The sequence below is a fragment of the Salarias fasciatus genome, chromosome 14, assembly GCF_902148845.1.
Source record: "Salarias fasciatus chromosome 14, fSalaFa1.1, whole genome shotgun sequence".
Lineage (NCBI taxonomy): Eukaryota > Metazoa > Chordata > Actinopteri > Blenniiformes > Blenniidae > Salarias > Salarias fasciatus.
The window spans coordinates 33,675,854-33,692,886 of record NC_043758.1 but is presented as its reverse complement, the minus strand read 5'-3'; the positions used below and the strand labels follow the sequence as shown (position 1 = coordinate 33,692,886).

The window sequence follows — 17,033 nt, the reverse complement described above, 5'->3', positions numbered from 1 at the left end:
AGTTGACTTAGGTTGCGGGACATTTTTGACACATGTCAGAATATTATTGCAGGACAGTTTGGCTAAGACCATGACAACATCCCCGAAGCTGCTTCAGTGTCGCATAGGACCACCTATTAGAGCCAAGATCAGACACATTGCTGTCTTTCATCTGGGTTACAGTTTTTGTACCTCTATCACATCTCCAGCCTCTGATTTCAGGCCTGCATGCTTATGTAATTAGAAACTCGCGCGCTCAGGTGAGTCTTTAACAGCGGCGTCTCCACGTGCAGAGTCGGAGGGAGGAAGTTGTTTTCTTGTTACATTGTAAAAGCTGTTAATGCACAGTGTGTATGGGTCCGTGCCTCCCCCCTCCCTCCCCGCCTCCCTCCCTCCCCTCCGCGGGAGCTGCGGGGCTGGGACATTCCTGGTTTGACGACCAGCCATGATTTGCTGAGCAATTCGACACTGGCTTCAAAGATGCGTGTGTGGAGGAGGCAGCGGCGGTAGAGACGGAGCTCGAGGAGCGGAGGAGTCAGAGCACCGGGCGGCGCGAGCACGAAGAGAAAACACACCGAGAGGGACGAAGACAGAGAGACACAGAGGACTTAAGCCGAGACTGCTTTTCCCCCCTTCTTTTTTTTTTCCCGGACTTCAAAACTTAGAAGAAAGTCTCCGAGCGGAGAGCAAGGGGGGACTGTCGCACCTTGGCCCCCGAAAGCCTGCGCTGCTCCGCGGCTCCTCGGCGTCCTTCCTCCAGCCTCCCGCTCCCGACGCCCCGCACTCCCAGCCCGGTTCTAATGGAGGGCCATGTGCGGGTTCGCCGCCGGGAGAATGCGCCTCGCTGCTGATTTTCCCGACGTCTCGCAGCCTTTGCCCTCCTGGAAGAGAGGTAAGACGGAGCGAAGGGGAGGCAGAGGAGGGGGGAGAGAGCGGAGTCCGGGGCCGGCCGCCGGAGCCGCTGGCCCGGGGAGGCTCCGCGCGGAGCACCGGGCATGAAAGTTAAAGAAGTGGGATTAAAAGCCGGACTGTTCCAGGTTTTCCTAACTCGAGCCGAGCGGTGAATGGGGGCGCCCGTGCACGGATATTTATGCGTGTTTGAATATATCCACTCTTGAACTATAACTTCGACTGATTACGAGTTAAACTTTCTACAGTTCTTCCTCCTGATATTACAGTTTACTGCACATTTCTCCCTTGAGGCAACATCCTCATGTAATATCCACATTTTATTCTAATAAGGAAAGCCATGACTGAGAAGTTTTTCCTATTAAAACATTACGATCAGCTTTATTTCTCTGGCTTTACTGTTTCCAACGTGAAAGAAACACACAAGAAAAAAACCGAAATATTTGTTTGGTAAACAGTTGCTTTTCCACTTACTCTGAAAAACAGGGCCTGCGGCTGCATTTCTGCTTCCTCAAGGTGAAAGAACGTTTTTAGAAATATGGCAAATATTCCCCTCCCTTAACACACTGGTGTCACCTCCACCAAAGCGTCAAACCTGTTTTTCATATTTTGTTCTAAAGTTGTGCTTTTACTGTACAGCAGATCCGCTTAAGGAACCGACTGTCAGCCGCATTTACCACTGAGCAGAAACATGGTGGCTTAGACTAATATTTGAAGTTGTGTGTGCATGTGTATGTGTGTGTGTATGTGTGTGTGTTTTGTCCGAAGACAGAGAGCCTTCATTGTTTCAGATAAATCCCCCAGAGGGTGTCATAAATGTTGGTTTGGTAAATCAGTGTTAGTGCTGCTGTGAAATCTGGCAAGTGCACAAATCACTGTGCAAAGCATACACACACATACTCAAACAGACACACACACACTGATACCTGCCTGCTGGAAACCAGGCCAGGAGCACGCTTTGTACACAAAGAGCAGAAATACTGCAGGCAACAGGGGGACCTGTTGGAAACTGCTTAGGAGAAAAGACAAGAGATGTGTGAACATAATTAGATCAAGATCATCAAACAGTCTTCGCTTTGTTCCCGTCTGCTCGCCTTCACGTGTTCCTGCAGTCCAGCTCCTCTAATCTTTGCAAAGTGGGCAGTTTTCCAAAAACAAGAGAGATGGTTGAAATGTCACCAAACCTCAGCGCTCACAAAGCCTGGCTGGCTGCACAAGTGTGAGCATGAGCTAGTTCTACTTAATCATTGCACTTCCAAAGTCTTAAACTGTGTAATATCACTGCTGTTTACTGGCTTTTGATTTAATTTCGAGCTCGGATCAGCTTCAAATAATTGAAAATTGAATTAGATTTAGATTAAGAGGAACATTTGCTTCCTTTGTTTGTCAAACTATGCTGATTGAATGCACTAATGTGAGTTATTGCTGGCATTTAGCCAGTGGTAGATGAGGTTTAAAGAAGAGATAAAGAGGTTTTGAAGTCTTGAAGAAAGACGGTGGTGCCTTTACGAGTAATGCATAAGGTGTTTCCTCTGTCCACCTTCACCCTCATCATCGTCATCGTCATCAGCATCAGATCAGACTCTCATAGACTTGTTTCATAGGGGCGATTCTCAGAAAACTGCACTTAAAAGTTATTGAGAACAAAGTGTTGGATCCGTCTCGAATGCATGACATCCAGTCAGTGGGACACACATGGCTGCTCTCGGATAAAACACTTTCAAGTTCAAACAGTCGCTCACGCATTGTTGCGTCGGCGGGGGGACAAGCAGACACTTCCGATGGCTTTCAGATCCTCTCAGTGCTTCCCAATATTGGGTGAGCTTTTGACAAGGGCAGAGAGAGATTTAGTCTTTGTGTTTGGGCTCGGAGGCTGACGGCGTTCACTTTAAAGGAGAGATCCAGGATCCAAAAATCAAATTTTCGGAAAGGTTTTCGGTGGCTGTTATTACTTTCCCTCCTATTTAAGCTCATTGTGATTTCATGCGTTTTCTTTCTCACTGGAAATCTGAACAACATTGCATTCTGGTTATCCTTTTTCAACACTTAGCTTACATTTTTAGTAGTTTTTATCTTAATTTTTTTTTTATTTATATGCATCTGCAGTTCCATTTCTATAGTTTGTGTAATTAGAAAGAGTAAAAAGGTTTTTTTTTTTTTTTTTTTTTTTTTAACAGAATTGAGACAAAAACAAGCCTACAATGCCAAAAACTGCTGGATTTCAAACTGAATTGATTGAGTCCTGTGAGTACAAATGTTCCCCCGCTCTTACCCCCTCTTGAAATTGTGACTGAATCAGACAACGGCAGCCCCAGAATTATCTTTTTTGTTTTGTTTTCACAGCCTGTTTTTAGGAGGAAATTAATAAACCCAAAGTGGCCCGACTCTTATCAGACAGACCAGAGCAAAGCACAGCCGTGCCATTAGGAGAGCCTGAATAATGTTTGAGCCATTAGGGTGCTTGTTAATGATAAACACATGTTGCTGTAGGAGAACTATGTTAAGTGGGCAATTTGAATGTAAGCATGTGTAATGATAGCAGCGCCCGCTCTCATAATGGCCCTCTTGATTTCTTCTGATGCTGTATTACTGCCCCAAACCACATATGCACCAATGATGACAAATTATTGTGGGATGGAAGCAACCGAGGTGGCACACAGGTGTTGGTTATACCAGCGAGGCTTTATTTAGGGTGGAAGCAAGATGTGAGGTCAGCTTCAGGTTAAAATCTTGTGGATTTGGTATTGAATTCAAGCAAGAATTTGCAGTAGCTCTGTATTAATCTGTGAAGTTGTCGTCATCAACAATAAAACGGCCTGGCAATATCTTGTTTCAACATTATAGTTTCTGATGTTTTCTTCCCTGTTATTGTTGGATTTATGAGAGTTCACATGATTTAACATTTTCTCACAGTTTATAACATGAACAAAACAGATTAGTAGATTAAAAGAAAAGGGTTACTGCACAAAGTTGTGAGCTGCGGCCAAACTTTCAGCCGTAACGAGCTTCAGTGACGGATAAATGGATGGAGGTCTGCCTGAGGTGAGCGTGGTGAGCAGAGGGTGTGCCTAAGTGGGTGACTACAGTGTATTTTGGGAACCTCCCACATTCTCCCTTTTTTTTTTTTTTTTTTATCAGCGATGCAGATTTGAGGCAAGGATGCAAAACCTCATCCGTGACCCTGAAGTGAATTGAAGTGAGTTTGAAGCCTAAATCACAGCGTGGTTCCCTTGTTTATTTGGTTTTGCACTACAATCTGTCATATTTCTGCACCAAAAAATCAACCGTTTTCTAAAATAAAAATGTCTCAAGACTCATAAAACTGAAGAATAACTGTGTGAAGCAGCCTTGGTTTTCTTCAGTTTTTTTTTTTTTTTTTCATTTTTACCCTGGTTGAAAAATAAAGTCAAATTTAAGGGGACTTTTTTTTTATGAATGACATTTGACCTCAGGAGAAACCCTTCCCAAACTGAAACCTGGTGGTTGTCTTGATTCCGTCCTTTGACTCTCATTGCTCAGGGATTGAGTCATACTGCGGCGTTTTTCCTATTTTCTTCTGCTGGCCTTTATTCTGCAGGCTTCAGCTCTCATTCGTCAAGGAGGGACTCAGACCTCAGGCCCCATTAGATGGACAGAGCAGAGTTTTGGGCAGTGCGCCAACGAGCCCCAGTGTTGGAGGGGGGGCGGGGTGCTGATTGACAACACCCAGCAGCCATGAGCAGGGGGTCGCTGGGAAAGATGGGCAGGTCACCGGAAGAGTTTGAGCCCCTGCAACGTGCACCCTGCTGCCGCAGCACTAACAAATGAAGGACGTGACTTTCCACCTCTGCAGATTTATTCCAGGGACAAACTGTGAGTAGAAGTGGATAAATTGAGTTTGTGTTGGAGCAGTAGCTGAAGGTGTCACTGGTGTTTATATGAAGCTGTCATTAGCGGCACCTCTTATCTGCTCTGCGCTCACACTGTCACTATTTCAGCTACACAACACGTATGTCTCTCAGTGCGACGCCCCCCTCCCGTACTGACAGATGACCCAAACGGCACCGACTGGCTTTCCTACACAAGCATGTTTCTCCGGGAAGCTACAGATAAGCCGCGAGCTTCCTCCGGTACGACAACCCTGAAATGTCAAAGGTGAGCCGACTGTAGCTCGATGTATACACCAGCTTTCAACAGACGGCCGTATTGAGTTTCAAACCATTCAGAACCTTGAAGGACCTGAAACTGGATAATGACTTTCGAGGAGATTTGAGAAATGAAATGAGAAACATCAGGGCGTAATTGTTAAGACAAACAAACAGTTTTTTTGGAGCAGCAGAAACAGATGTTCCCAGCCAGCCACTGAAATGCAGCGGGACGCGGGCCGTGCTGGCTGGAGACAGGCAGTCCGAGGAGGCCTGCTTCTTCTCTGCAGATGGTTTGCTTTCTGTTAGTGCATTGGAAATACAGACCGCTGCTATATGTGTATATATGTGCTCAATATGATAAGAGAATGTAAACCAGGACCACACGCACTGTCCTGGAGGCGGCAGATAATGAAAATGTCTTGTCAGCGGATGGTCCAACAGTTTGTGTGACACAGTGGGACACACTTCTTTTTATATAATCTATGTAGGTCAGATATTTAATCTCGCCGTAGGGCCTTGATGAGAAGACCAACAGACTGCAGCAGACTGCAAAATACTTTGTTGCTTGTGAGTCATTTGAAGCGCAGAGTCTTTTTCAGCTTTATGGTTTAAAGGCTGTATCTTTCTGTAGTTGACTTTTATTTATGAGCTCATAATCATTTAAGGGAGTGCCTTTTGGCTTGTGCAGCTCCAGTGTATGTGTGTTTTAACATGAGGCAGATCGCCGCATGCAAGGCTGAGAACAAAAGGTTCATCCCAAGGGTTTGGAGTGGAGTCGTACGCGATTTTGTTCGGGATACCAAACAGCTATTTTTTCCCCCGTAATCGTCAAGCAAATGCAGGATGAAGCCCATTGTTCTGCAGCCTTGTCTCATGTCATTTTCTTAATGATTAGTCAACCCCAGGGAAGACTTGAGCAAGTGAACTTGTGAACCGAACCCTTGCTGACAGCTCGAGCAGCATTTTAGAGTATGGGAGGGGGACTTTTTTTTTCCCCCTTTTTTTTTTTTTTTTTGCATCCTCAGCGCCTTCCTGTTTGCAAGATTCATTTCTTTTTCCTTTCCGGTAACTGACCCTACTAAATACGTCTGCCTCAGTCTGTCACCTCGGCGCGCAGGCCCCGAGAGTTGGCCTTTTTTCTTCTCGAAGCTGCGAGTAACCGCAGCTTTCTATTTCAAATGTTGAACCAATAAGTCACATCTGACATGGGTTTTCTGTGAACCAGAATGTGTGCGCTGTTGAAAAGCTAGCTCAGGGATCAGCAAGACTATATTAAGGCAAAACTAGTGGCTGGCACTCCCCTCCAGCTGACAAACAGGCTTCTTGTTTGAAGGGCTGTTTTCCTCCCAGATCAGAGTATGAGGCAGTGTGGGTGCTTGTTGCTGCTGCCGCTGCCTCTGGTTCTGTGGTTGTGGGTGCCATTTTGGGCCTTCCCTGCAACAAGATATGGGCCTTTAGGGAAATATGGAACCCCCTATTAAAAAAAAAAAAAAATAAGTGTAGGAATGTAAATCAGAGGGAAGACACAAGTTTGGTCCAAATCCCTGCTCTGTTCTTGTGATGACTGTCGTAGGTGGCGTTGTGATGGATGAAAACACAGTTCTGCTTTTAATCAAGTCAAACAAATCATTGTCGTCTCAGACAGTAGCAGTCGGCGAGGGTTTCTTACTCTCTCTGTCATCTTTTTTGTTTGTTCTGTTTTGGTGTTGTCATGTTTCTCTTGGCATCACCACAGTGCCAACATCATCTGTCAAAATCCCTTCACACCTTGAGCCCAGCCGCAATAATGGGCCCTAAACATTTTGGAAAGAAACTCCGATGATGAGTGTGTTGATATTTCACCACTGAGAGGGTTTTTTTTTTTTTTTTTTTTTTTTTTTTTGTGATCATTCGATTGCCGCACAACAAGCGTGGAGTGTTACGAGGAGAGTTGGATAAACATTTAGACAAACTAAATAAAGCATTTACACGCTCTGTTTGGGAGTGCATATTTATCTTTTGGCCCTCAAACTTGTTCATATGAGGGAGCCGGTTTGTTTGTTTTGGTTTTCGCAAGAGATCTGTGGAATCGGTGAAGAAGACTAATTATATTTAACCTTTTTACATGTGTTTGTTTTTGCTCTGACTGTGGGGTGCACTCGTGTATACGCAAGCCTTTCTGTGTCATCAATCCTCCCCACATGAATAAATTGCCTGGACTCTATTCTACTTGCAGAGTCAATTTATCATTCAGAAAAATGGAAATACATATACTTCCTTTCACACGCCTACTGATGGACAAACAAAGAAGCAGAGACACTGAAAGCAACTTAGTTTAGTTTTATTTGTGGTTTCTCTTAAAAACAAAACAAAAAACAGATTGTGCCTGGCTGAACAGCACTATACTGATTGAAGTTATTTTACGTGCAGTTAACCACAAAGTTAAATACAAAGTTGATCATCTTCCTCCAGCCAAGTTTTTTTTTTTTTTTTTAACTGGGTGGTTTTAAATACTGGCTTTGCAAAACTGAGTTTCTTGTTACTATCTATTCAAACACCTTGTCATTTTGTTTTTGTTGCACATGCTTGAGATTTCATTATTTAATGTGTGTTTGAGTTTGAAAGTGCTCTTGGTTGGCAGCCAGGGACCCATCAGGAGGAGACTGAGCAGAAACTGTTGTCTGCGTCTTTGCAGTGTGTTGCATGGAGACGCAGGCGGTGAAGGAATCCAGGAGAACTGGGGAGGGACGAGGAGGCTGTGCAGAGGGGAGGGAGGGAGGGGGCAGCTGGACCGGATCACTGTATGCCCATAGTTCATAGCCCACACAGCCACGTTTGAAAACACAGATAATATCTCCACTCCTCCAGAAAAGGTGGACATTTTCACATTATCAAGACGTTTGGCAAATGATCATTATTCCCTCCCTTGCATCAATGTGTTTTCCCATCATCTCTCTAATCAAGGCTGATACAGAGGAATGTGGATCTGTGGCCTCCTGCCCCGGTGCCACGGCTGCACAATCCCAGCTCCCTTCTGGCTCGCTGTGATGAATCAGACTCTTGGCACATGCTGGAGATCAGTGTTATAACACACCCTGCGGGCAAGAGGGCCTTCTTGTGCATTCCTCCTTTCCATCAGAATTACCTTTTCGTCTGAGCAGACGTCCCCCCGTGGACTGAAAGGCCTGTGAAATCAGCTGGAAGCGCCCAGAGACCTCAAACAATGGGGAAGGATTGTTAGTTACATGCGCTTTGCAAAAGGTCTCGAGGTGGCCTTGTATGGTGGTGATACCCGGGGATCTGTTTCCAGTGTCCGAGGCTGCTATTGAGTTTCGCCCCATGGTTAATCTCGCTGTTCAGGACCTTGGGAAACAACCATACCTCTCTACCCTCCTGTTCCTCCCACTAACCGATTCCCAGGAAAAACAAGACATTGCAGAACAATCGCCAATTAAGATGGGTTTTACATACTGTACCATTCAGTCCCCACTTTCTCTCCCCTCTGTCTCAGTCTTTCTACCTCCTCCTTTTCGCTCCACTCTCAGCTCTCTGCTAGTGTCCTCGGCCAACAAGCCTCGGGGTAGAATTAGCGCTGTCTCCCAGGTCCCAGCCCTGGCACTTTGGGAGGGTCAGACTTTGGTGAAGGGAGGCACTGTAGGGAGGAGGTGGAGGGGGGTCAGGGAAGGTGGGGTGTGTGTGTCCTTGGTAAACAGGGCTTTGTGGGATGTGACTGTCTGATCCCCAGGGGCCTCTCCTTTCATTCCTTCTCTGGTCTGATCCCACACCAAGGCAGTGCAGTCAGGGCCCAGACGTCAGTGGGCTCTGGGACCTGCTCGGCCTCTTTAATCACCTTGCACCTCCCGGACAGCTGATTCTGTGTCTTCTTGCAGACAGATACATGAGACGTCTCCACAGCAGGTACTTGGAGCTGTACCTCATTTGTGTAGTTTCACTCAGCTGAATTAGCTCACTGAGAATCCTTGCTTTAAGTTTCTGCAGGATCTCGGGTTCAGACGAGGGCAGGCGTTTTGTCTTGGGGATCCACTCCACCTCTTGAATGTAATTCTGCCCTTACCTCTCATTATAAAACAAAAGGGAACCCTCTTTCTCCTGTTAATTCCCGCAGTTCATTCCAAATCATGTCTCCTTTCTGTCCTTCTCTTTCGCGCTCTCCTATTCTAAGTCTGTCCCACTTTTAATAACATCTCAGTCTTTAATCAGCCAGAGTTGGGCCATACCAGAGGCCCAGTGTTTCCACTCATTAGTTTCTCTGTGGCCCCAGGCTGCCTCGATGGACTCACCCATACCCATAGAAGAAACCCATAATGGCTCCTTACAGTCTGTTCTATCAGCAGACTCTTCCCAAGTTACTGGGCTGAGCTGAATGTAGTTGAGCTGAATCATCAGTCAGTTTTGGCAGACGTGGATGTCATTATCTGTGTGGCTCTATCTCTGAGCCAAATAAAGACACATAAGAAAGGAGCTGAGGCTTGGCAACTTTTCACCTCCCAATGAATGTTTCACCTCTTTATGTGCCTGTCTCTTGTACTCCTCTCCCAGAGAGCTTCCCGTTCTCTCTTCTGTTATGCTTTGCCTCTCATCATCCCATTTTAAATCTTTCTCCCATCTTTGTGTGTGTGTCTTTTTTGTGTGTGTCCGTTGCTCTCTCACTTGTGGATCTGAGGAATGTGTGCGCTGCAGATCCTCTGTCAGTGAGATGTGGGGCGAGTGCAGACAGGTTTGGGGTATATAGCATGTGAATCAGCTTCAGCGCACAGGTCAGATTAGACCATCATACCAGAGAAGACTTGCTCATTCTCCTACACCCCACTGATCTCTTCCACTTGACGTCTCTATCTCAAACGAGAGGCCTTGATCATTAAAGGGAATTTCTTCCCTGCTTTCCAGCTCAAATCTCCAGATTTTCTGCATTTTTACATTTTCGGTATTGATTCCCAGCACAGTCGGGATCAGTCGGCTTCATGATGTTTTCTGTTGACTTTCATTCAGCTGTGCAGTCTTGTGAAGCAGAGAGGCCAGGCTCCAGCACCAGTTGTGACCTGTTCTTCCTCTGCCCTCCAGGTCTTTGATGCTTTGCCGCATTGCTTTTGTCCCTGTTTACCCAATATGACAAGGATATGGGCCTGCCCCACATGGGGGCAGATGGGGTTTTAAGTAGTTCCTGCAGAGAGGAGGCCAAAAGAGAAGTGCAGGTGCTAACCACCCCTGGTACTTCAATCCCTTTCCCTTCCCTGAGGGCAGCCTGTCAGTGTGTTTATTTTCTCCTGTGTCATCACCAGGGATCCCTCTTGTCTTACGGGCGGATAGATCGTTCTATTCGTGTGTCGGAGTCTTGTATTACTCCCTGTATGGATAAATAATGGTGCCGCTCCTCAAACACTGTATCTCCTCCGGAAGGAAGCATGACAGATAAGGTCCAAGAAGTACAGAAAACTCAATGCTCAAAGTCGGGGAGGTGTTTTTCTTCTCTTGCTTTGTTAAGCCAGGTGTCAGTCAGACATTTGCCAAACATACATGGGTCAACCCCCACTATTTCCCTAAAAAAATAGGAACTTTTCCACTTGAACTCACTGACATTTACCTCATTTATTTTCATAAACTGTCCCCGTGTCTGTGTATCGACTTTCAACAGTGTGCAGTTGTTTTTTATGGTAGATGTCTCCTCAATTTATAGCCGACGATCCTGTCTTGAGTATGGCCATGCATTCACATCGTAAGTGCAAAACCAGAGTGTAACGCAAGATCAGAGCTGGGATTGGAGAAAGAAATCTGGAACACAGATTTTTTTTTTTCCTCTTTCAAAGTAGTAAAATCTGAGCGTTTAGAAGGAATAACAGCAGAGGAGGTGATAGAGGTGGAGATGGCTCTCAGGCTGAACAGACTTCATTTGACAGGGACTTCCACTTTGTCAAAGGGCCACTCCAGCTTTTGTCTGGGCGTCTACACTGAAGGAAACAGACTTGCCTCTCCATGCTGCCAGTGTTGCCAGCATCAGGATGCGTCCCCCTTGATAGGGGATACAAGATATCCTCACAGTGTCTGTCTCCACCGAGGAGGTTTCATGGTGGCGGATGTCAGAGGAAAGCCAAGCTGATAAGGAGCAGGAATGATGCCCTTGTGTTTCCTCGTTGCGCCAGATCGATGGGGCAGATAAGCAGCTGTGTGTGTTTACACAAGGGCATCCAGTCGGAACTTTAGTACCCAGCTGGCCCGCCCGCTGGGAGCACCAGACCAGTTGTAATAAGAGAGGGAAAGAAAAGTATGTAAAGAGAGTCACTGGATCAGCTCCGGGTTCACATCATACCTTGTGCCAAGTATACCTCTGCCTTGTGCATTGTCATGGCACTGTTGTTATTATTGTAATTATATATCATTATTCCAGCAGAGAGAGAAAGATAGTTTCCACTGATGACATAGGGGCAGTGTGCAGGGCCTGTTGCAACTTGTGGGATGGAGAAATGCCAGGCTGTAAGATGTGAGTTTGATCTGCCTGAATGAGCATGCACACACTTAAACTGAAACCGCTCATGGAAATCAGAGACTACTTACATTATATTTCATAATCCTGTAGCTTTAAGTGCAGAGTAAGCCTTAAATGGTTAATTTCTGAAACAAAAGTAAAAAAAAAGATCAGGTTTGTTGTAAAACAATTCGTTCTTAAAAGGAAAACTGTGAAATTGTGTGTGAGTGAAACAGAAAAAGCCAGAGATGACCTCCGGGGGCTGGTCCAGGGCCACCAGACACCCGCTGGTTCATCCTCTCCCTCTGCTCTTTCCTCACCTCTGACCTCGGGGTGAGAAGGGGGCGTGAGCCAGGAGCCAGAAGAGTTTATTATTTCCTGCCGCTTCTCTCCCTCTCCTCTTAGGATGCCCTCAGAGAGTGACAGAGAGTGTGTGAGAGAGAGCCAGCAGAGAAGAGGAGAGTGGGAATGAATACATGGGCAGAGGCGTAGCAGTGGGGGGGAATCGCCACAACATTCAGAATGGTCTCAGAAAGTCTGCAGGCTTGACATTTCAAGTAATTAGCATTATAATTGGACTCTGTGGGCTGAATAAATAATTTGACATATCATTTTTGGCATTCGCTGGAATATCAACTCATGGTTGAGCCCTGCTTTGCAGTACAGTGATCAAAAACCATTAAAGAAGGGTAAGCAGCAGCTTGTTGACAAATTTCAAACAATATTTCCTTTATTTGGAGTGTGCCAGCCTTGGTTACTTTACTGTCACTTTAATAAAAATATTTATCTGTGTGAATTTTAAACCCACACTACCATCTCAATTTTTTGTGACGCTCAGAATATGGAAAGTTGGATGCATTGACCTCAGTCAGCCGATATACTGTGAATGCAACTGCTTAAACCTACTTTCGTGTTTTAAATACAACCTTTTTATACTTGTTTGTTTATGCATTAGGCACGACATTATGTGATCTTAAAAATGTTCCTAAAGCTGTTGTGCAATGAATAAATATAGTTTTTGTAGTAATTTTCACCAGTGGTTGAGAACATTTTTTTTTCTTTGGTAAATTGTGTCATTTAAAATCATTTGAATATGAGACATTAAATGCACCTCTGGTGAAGTTTACTAGGATGACGTGGACTAGTTTTGAGTTTTGTATGACAGCAGAATTACAGATTTCACCTTTAACCGTGCGTCGGGGCTCCTCGGTGGAGCTTTTTGCAGATGTTGCTCACTTGGATCGCTCTTGGCCCCTGATTTTCTAACCATATTGCAGCCTCAAGAGGAGGTTAACCAAATTGACCCGCCGGATTGTCGAGCAGATGAAACAATGTTCAAGTTAGCGACTGAGGTTGGGAAACCTGTTCAGCCTCAACAATCCCACCCAGGCATCACGCTTTTAATTTGACCCACCCTTCAGCCTGAGTTGGCCCTTCCGCTAATGTCTGCGAGCCACCGAAGCGCCAGTTTGAATATCACAGCTGGACGGCCATTGTCCCCTCCCCGGCCTCGGGCTCAAACCCTGGTTACCAACCAGGAACCCGGGATCAAAGCTTGCCTGGATTACTCTTGGAAAAAGGAGGAGGAGGTGCTGCGTTGGGAGGGGGTCGGTTTGAAAAGGATAGAGGAATGCTCCTAATTACGTGCCCTCCACTCCTTTTCTGTCTCTTCTCCTCTCTCCCCGTGTGTGTCTGGCCTGCACTTCAGGCTACAGTGAACCTATGAGGAAGCAACACAGTGTGACAAGAGAGTGATATTAAGAGCGAGGCGGCAGTCTCTCCACAGCTACTCCATTAGCGGGAGATCTCAGCGGCCCAGTGGGAGAGGAGGAGGCTGGACATTCCAGCCTGAACACAGACACTGCAGCGGGTGAGGAGAGGGGTCAGAGGAGAGGGTGGGAGGTGGAGATCAAGGAGTGTGCAAAGAGGATGTGTCGTGAAGATTAGAGGGATTGTTGTACAGGATTCATTTGGAAGCTAATGGAATTTTCATCCAGCTCTGAACCGCTGAAAACATGCCGGTTGTTTTATTTTCCTCCGCTCTGCCGTCACGTTCCCTCGCACAGCTCTGCTCTGAAGCGTTTTCCCTTCTCGCTTGTGTTTTGCAGGTTTGCGGACGAGGGCGTGCACACCGCGCAACACGGCCACCGGCAGGGGTCAAAGTGCACCATGGACAGTGGCCTAAGGGTCCTCCTGTCCACTGTGCTGTGTCTCAGCCAGTCTCTGCTCATAAGCTGCTCATGTGAGTCTCTGTCTCATTTTCCTTTTAAATAACGCCGCCGTTTAACTGAACCACAAACCACTATTTTGATATCCTGCCGAGTAAATGATTGTTTAATGATGAAGGCGTGGCTTATGGCGATGACTGCACAGAGATAATCACTGATTCTGCAGCTCAGCGCTGCATTCATGCACGCTTTGATCAGTTTTTAGCTGCAGAATTGGTTATCCTAATGCACACTATCCAACCACAAATTAGCTCGGTGGCAAAATAGTAATTATAGCAGCTGAATGGGCGAATGTTTTTTCTGTAAATTATTTGAGACATTTAAAACCCTGCATAAATTAGCACAAGCATTTGTGTGCATGTTTCAAGTCGTGTGAAAAGAAGATCGGACTTTAGGCTTTGTCATCACGTTGTCAAATTTCCAACTCAATTGGTGAGAATTTGCAAACTTATCAACAAGTATGTGGACTTTTTCAGCTCAATAAATCTATTCGTCTAAACAGTTAATGATAAGAAAGGTTTGTGATTTTACAAGTTTTCTGAGTTTGAATGGGGGAAAAAATTGGCAAATATCACTCTGAACTTTGCATGAAAAAAGTGTTTAATCTGCAATATTCAAAATAAAAACAATTTTTCAAACACGTCTGCTGAAGGTTACTTGTATAAAATATCTGTACTTTGTTGCTTCAGTAGATTTTTCAGGTATCTCTGCCAACTTTTCACTCGTACTGCTGACATGTGGACACTAATGTCTGTACTTGTTGCCCATCACACTCTCCAAACTGCCTTGTTTTTTCAGTTTAACTCACAATCTGTATTTCTGATTGAAGTTTTGTCTTTAATTCAGCATTCCTTTCATTATTGCACAAATTTGTAGAGGATTGTCTCTTCCGATTGTGATAAATGTCTTCTGTCTTGTCCTCTTGCAGCTCAGTCCCTCTCGTTCAGCTCTGAACCGGCCTCCGTGGTTCAGAGTCGAGGCTCTGCCGCCCGCCTGTCATGTTCAGTGAGTCCCTCGTCAGCGGTGGTTTCCTGGCGTTTCAGAGGCCGTCCCCTGGATTCGGACACGCTGCCCAGCGTGGAGCTCAGCGGGGGCTCCCTCACCATCTCCTCCCTCATGCCCGGCCACGCTGGCGTCTATCAGTGCGTGGCACGCTTGGGGCACGGGCCGGCCGTCGCCAGCCGCCTCGCTCGTGTGGCCATAGCAGGTACGGATACGGCGCACCGCCCCGCCGTGCAACGCTCCTCCTCACTTCAAAGCAAAGTGGTGTATAAAGACAGGAAGTGGCCTTGAGAAAAGGAAAGCCATTTTGAGAGTGCTCAACACTTAGAATAATGCCTTTCCACAGCTGCCTGCTGCTGAGAGGCGGGAGGGAAGGAAGCAGTAGTACTTTTCCTTTTTTCTTTTTTTGACTCGGGCACCCTTCCAGTTGCCTCTTGACCAGTATCCTTAATGAGCCTCGGGTTTTCCTGTGTGGTGCGTTATGTTCCTGCTGGGATGCTGCTTGTTCTTGGACATTACACTCAGAGTTTGACCCTGATCCGACGCTGTATCGGCCATGAGTGGAACCACTCACTGCGGCAATAAACAAACCCCGCCATCCAACACAAACAGTTCGGCTCAAGTGGTGCTTGTCAGGCTCCTGATACTCACAACATAACGCATCCCAACCCGATACTGTTCACTGAAAGCAAGGTGAACGAGAGCATGTTTCTGTGTTCTTGTGTTTGCAGAAATCTCAGAATATAAAGATGGCAGACGGCGATCTCTGTCAGCGGCTGAAGGCAGCTCTGTCCTCATAGAGTGTCCTCTGCCGCACAGCGTCCCTCCAGCGCTTCCCAGACTGAAAGTACGAGGGGACTGGATGGAAGTATCAACAGGTAGGTTTCAAACGAGTGCTTAAATCTGCTGCAATGTAAAACTCCAGTCAGGAAAAAAGCTCAGTAATATATTATTCCTTATATTTATAGCTGTATTAGCTATGGTATATAGCAGTGCCTCTAACTAGTCGAAATAGCTGAAGTGTCCAAATGTATCTAACCTGTTTTGATTATATGGAGTTGATCATTGTAGAGATGTAACACAGATCATAAAGAAACCAGAAAATATTCACATCTGTGACGATAATTTCAATCAAGGTTGACTTAAATGCTTAAAATCTTCTGTAAGGCTGCTCGATCCTTTCATTTCTGTAGCTGTCATTGCACAGACTTCATTCTCCGTGTCCTCATGTAAACTGCAGTAACTTGGCACTGCACTCGCAAGCTACTACAAACAATTAGGTCATGCACCTCGGACCTTAATGTTTGTTACCTTTTGTGAGTTATATCTCGATCACATGGATCCATGGATGATCTAAGGACAATTGACTTTTCTATGCAGCTTGCAGCCAACAAGTTTTCCAGGTCGCATAAAAGCACTGGAACTCCTCAACGACTACAGTAAAAATACAACGATTATCTTAAAACTATATCTGATTGGCTAATAGCAAGATGAAATAACAATGTCATTAAAATATCAATTTCAGCCATTATATCAAATTTATGACCAAAAAAGCAAAGATTGCTCGTAACTCTGTTTTTTTATTTTCCATCTCCAGCAAAATAGTCAACCCACAAGACGATGGTAGTTATAAATTCTCTGCAGAGTTCAAAAGAAACACGTGCATCAACCAGTAGTTGTCTCATTTAGTCTTTTATCTCTCTGCTGAAATCACTCCTTCACGTCTTTTTTTTCTTTTCCTCCAGATGACTATTTAGTACTTCCCTCCGGCAACCTGCAGATCCCTTCAGTTTCAGTCCAGCACCAGGGCATGTATAGATGTGGTGCAGTGAACCCCGTTACAGGGGAAACCGTCGTGCAGCCTCACGGCACTAAGCTAGCAGTCAAAGGTCAGGTCCGATCACATCGCAGCTGTATTTCATTCATCTAATTTTTGGTCTTCATCCACTGACATGTTTGTGCGTTTTGTTCAGAGTCAGACCCTTCCACGTCTTTACGGATAGTTTATCCCACCAACCCAACCGCCGTTTCGGTGCAGCAGTCGCAGCCGCTGACGTTGGAGTGCGTGGTGTCCGGGGGTCGCGCGCCGGCAGCCAAGTGGCTTAAAAATGGAGAAGAGGTCTCGCTGGGTCTCTCTTACCAGCGGCAGCACAACAACCTGGCCTTTGTGAGTGTGACGAGACGCGATGAAGGCCGTTACAGTTGTGCGGTGGAGACGGAGCAGGGGACGGTGACCAGCGCCAACTACACTGTGAATGTTCTTGGTAAGAAAAACACAAGGAGACACATTGTTGTGGCGACTGTTCGCCGGGACTGTGTTAATGTTTC

General features: G+C 45.8%; 1 protein-coding gene across 2 annotated transcripts in view; it reads left to right on the top strand.

Moving 5' to 3' along the window:
* The first annotated feature begins 446 nt into the window (after positions 1-446).
* cdon (cell adhesion associated, oncogene regulated) overlaps positions 447-17,033 on the top strand; it is a 34,573-nt gene continuing 17,986 nt past the window's right edge. Inside the window, exons 1-6 of one of the 2 annotated variants that reach the window (XM_030109111.1) lie at positions 447-871; positions 13,584-13,717; positions 14,632-14,910; positions 15,437-15,583; positions 16,451-16,594; positions 16,679-16,969. In XM_030109111.1, the coding sequence (XP_029964971.1) occupies positions 13,645-13,717; positions 14,632-14,910; positions 15,437-15,583; positions 16,451-16,594; positions 16,679-16,969 (934 nt within the window). In that variant the 5' untranslated portion in view covers positions 447-871; positions 13,584-13,644. Of the gene's footprint in view, positions 872-13,214; positions 13,346-13,583; positions 13,718-14,631; positions 14,911-15,436; positions 15,584-16,450; positions 16,595-16,678; positions 16,970-17,033 lie in introns of those variants that run through there. The other variant, XM_030109112.1, reaches the window with a different exon arrangement.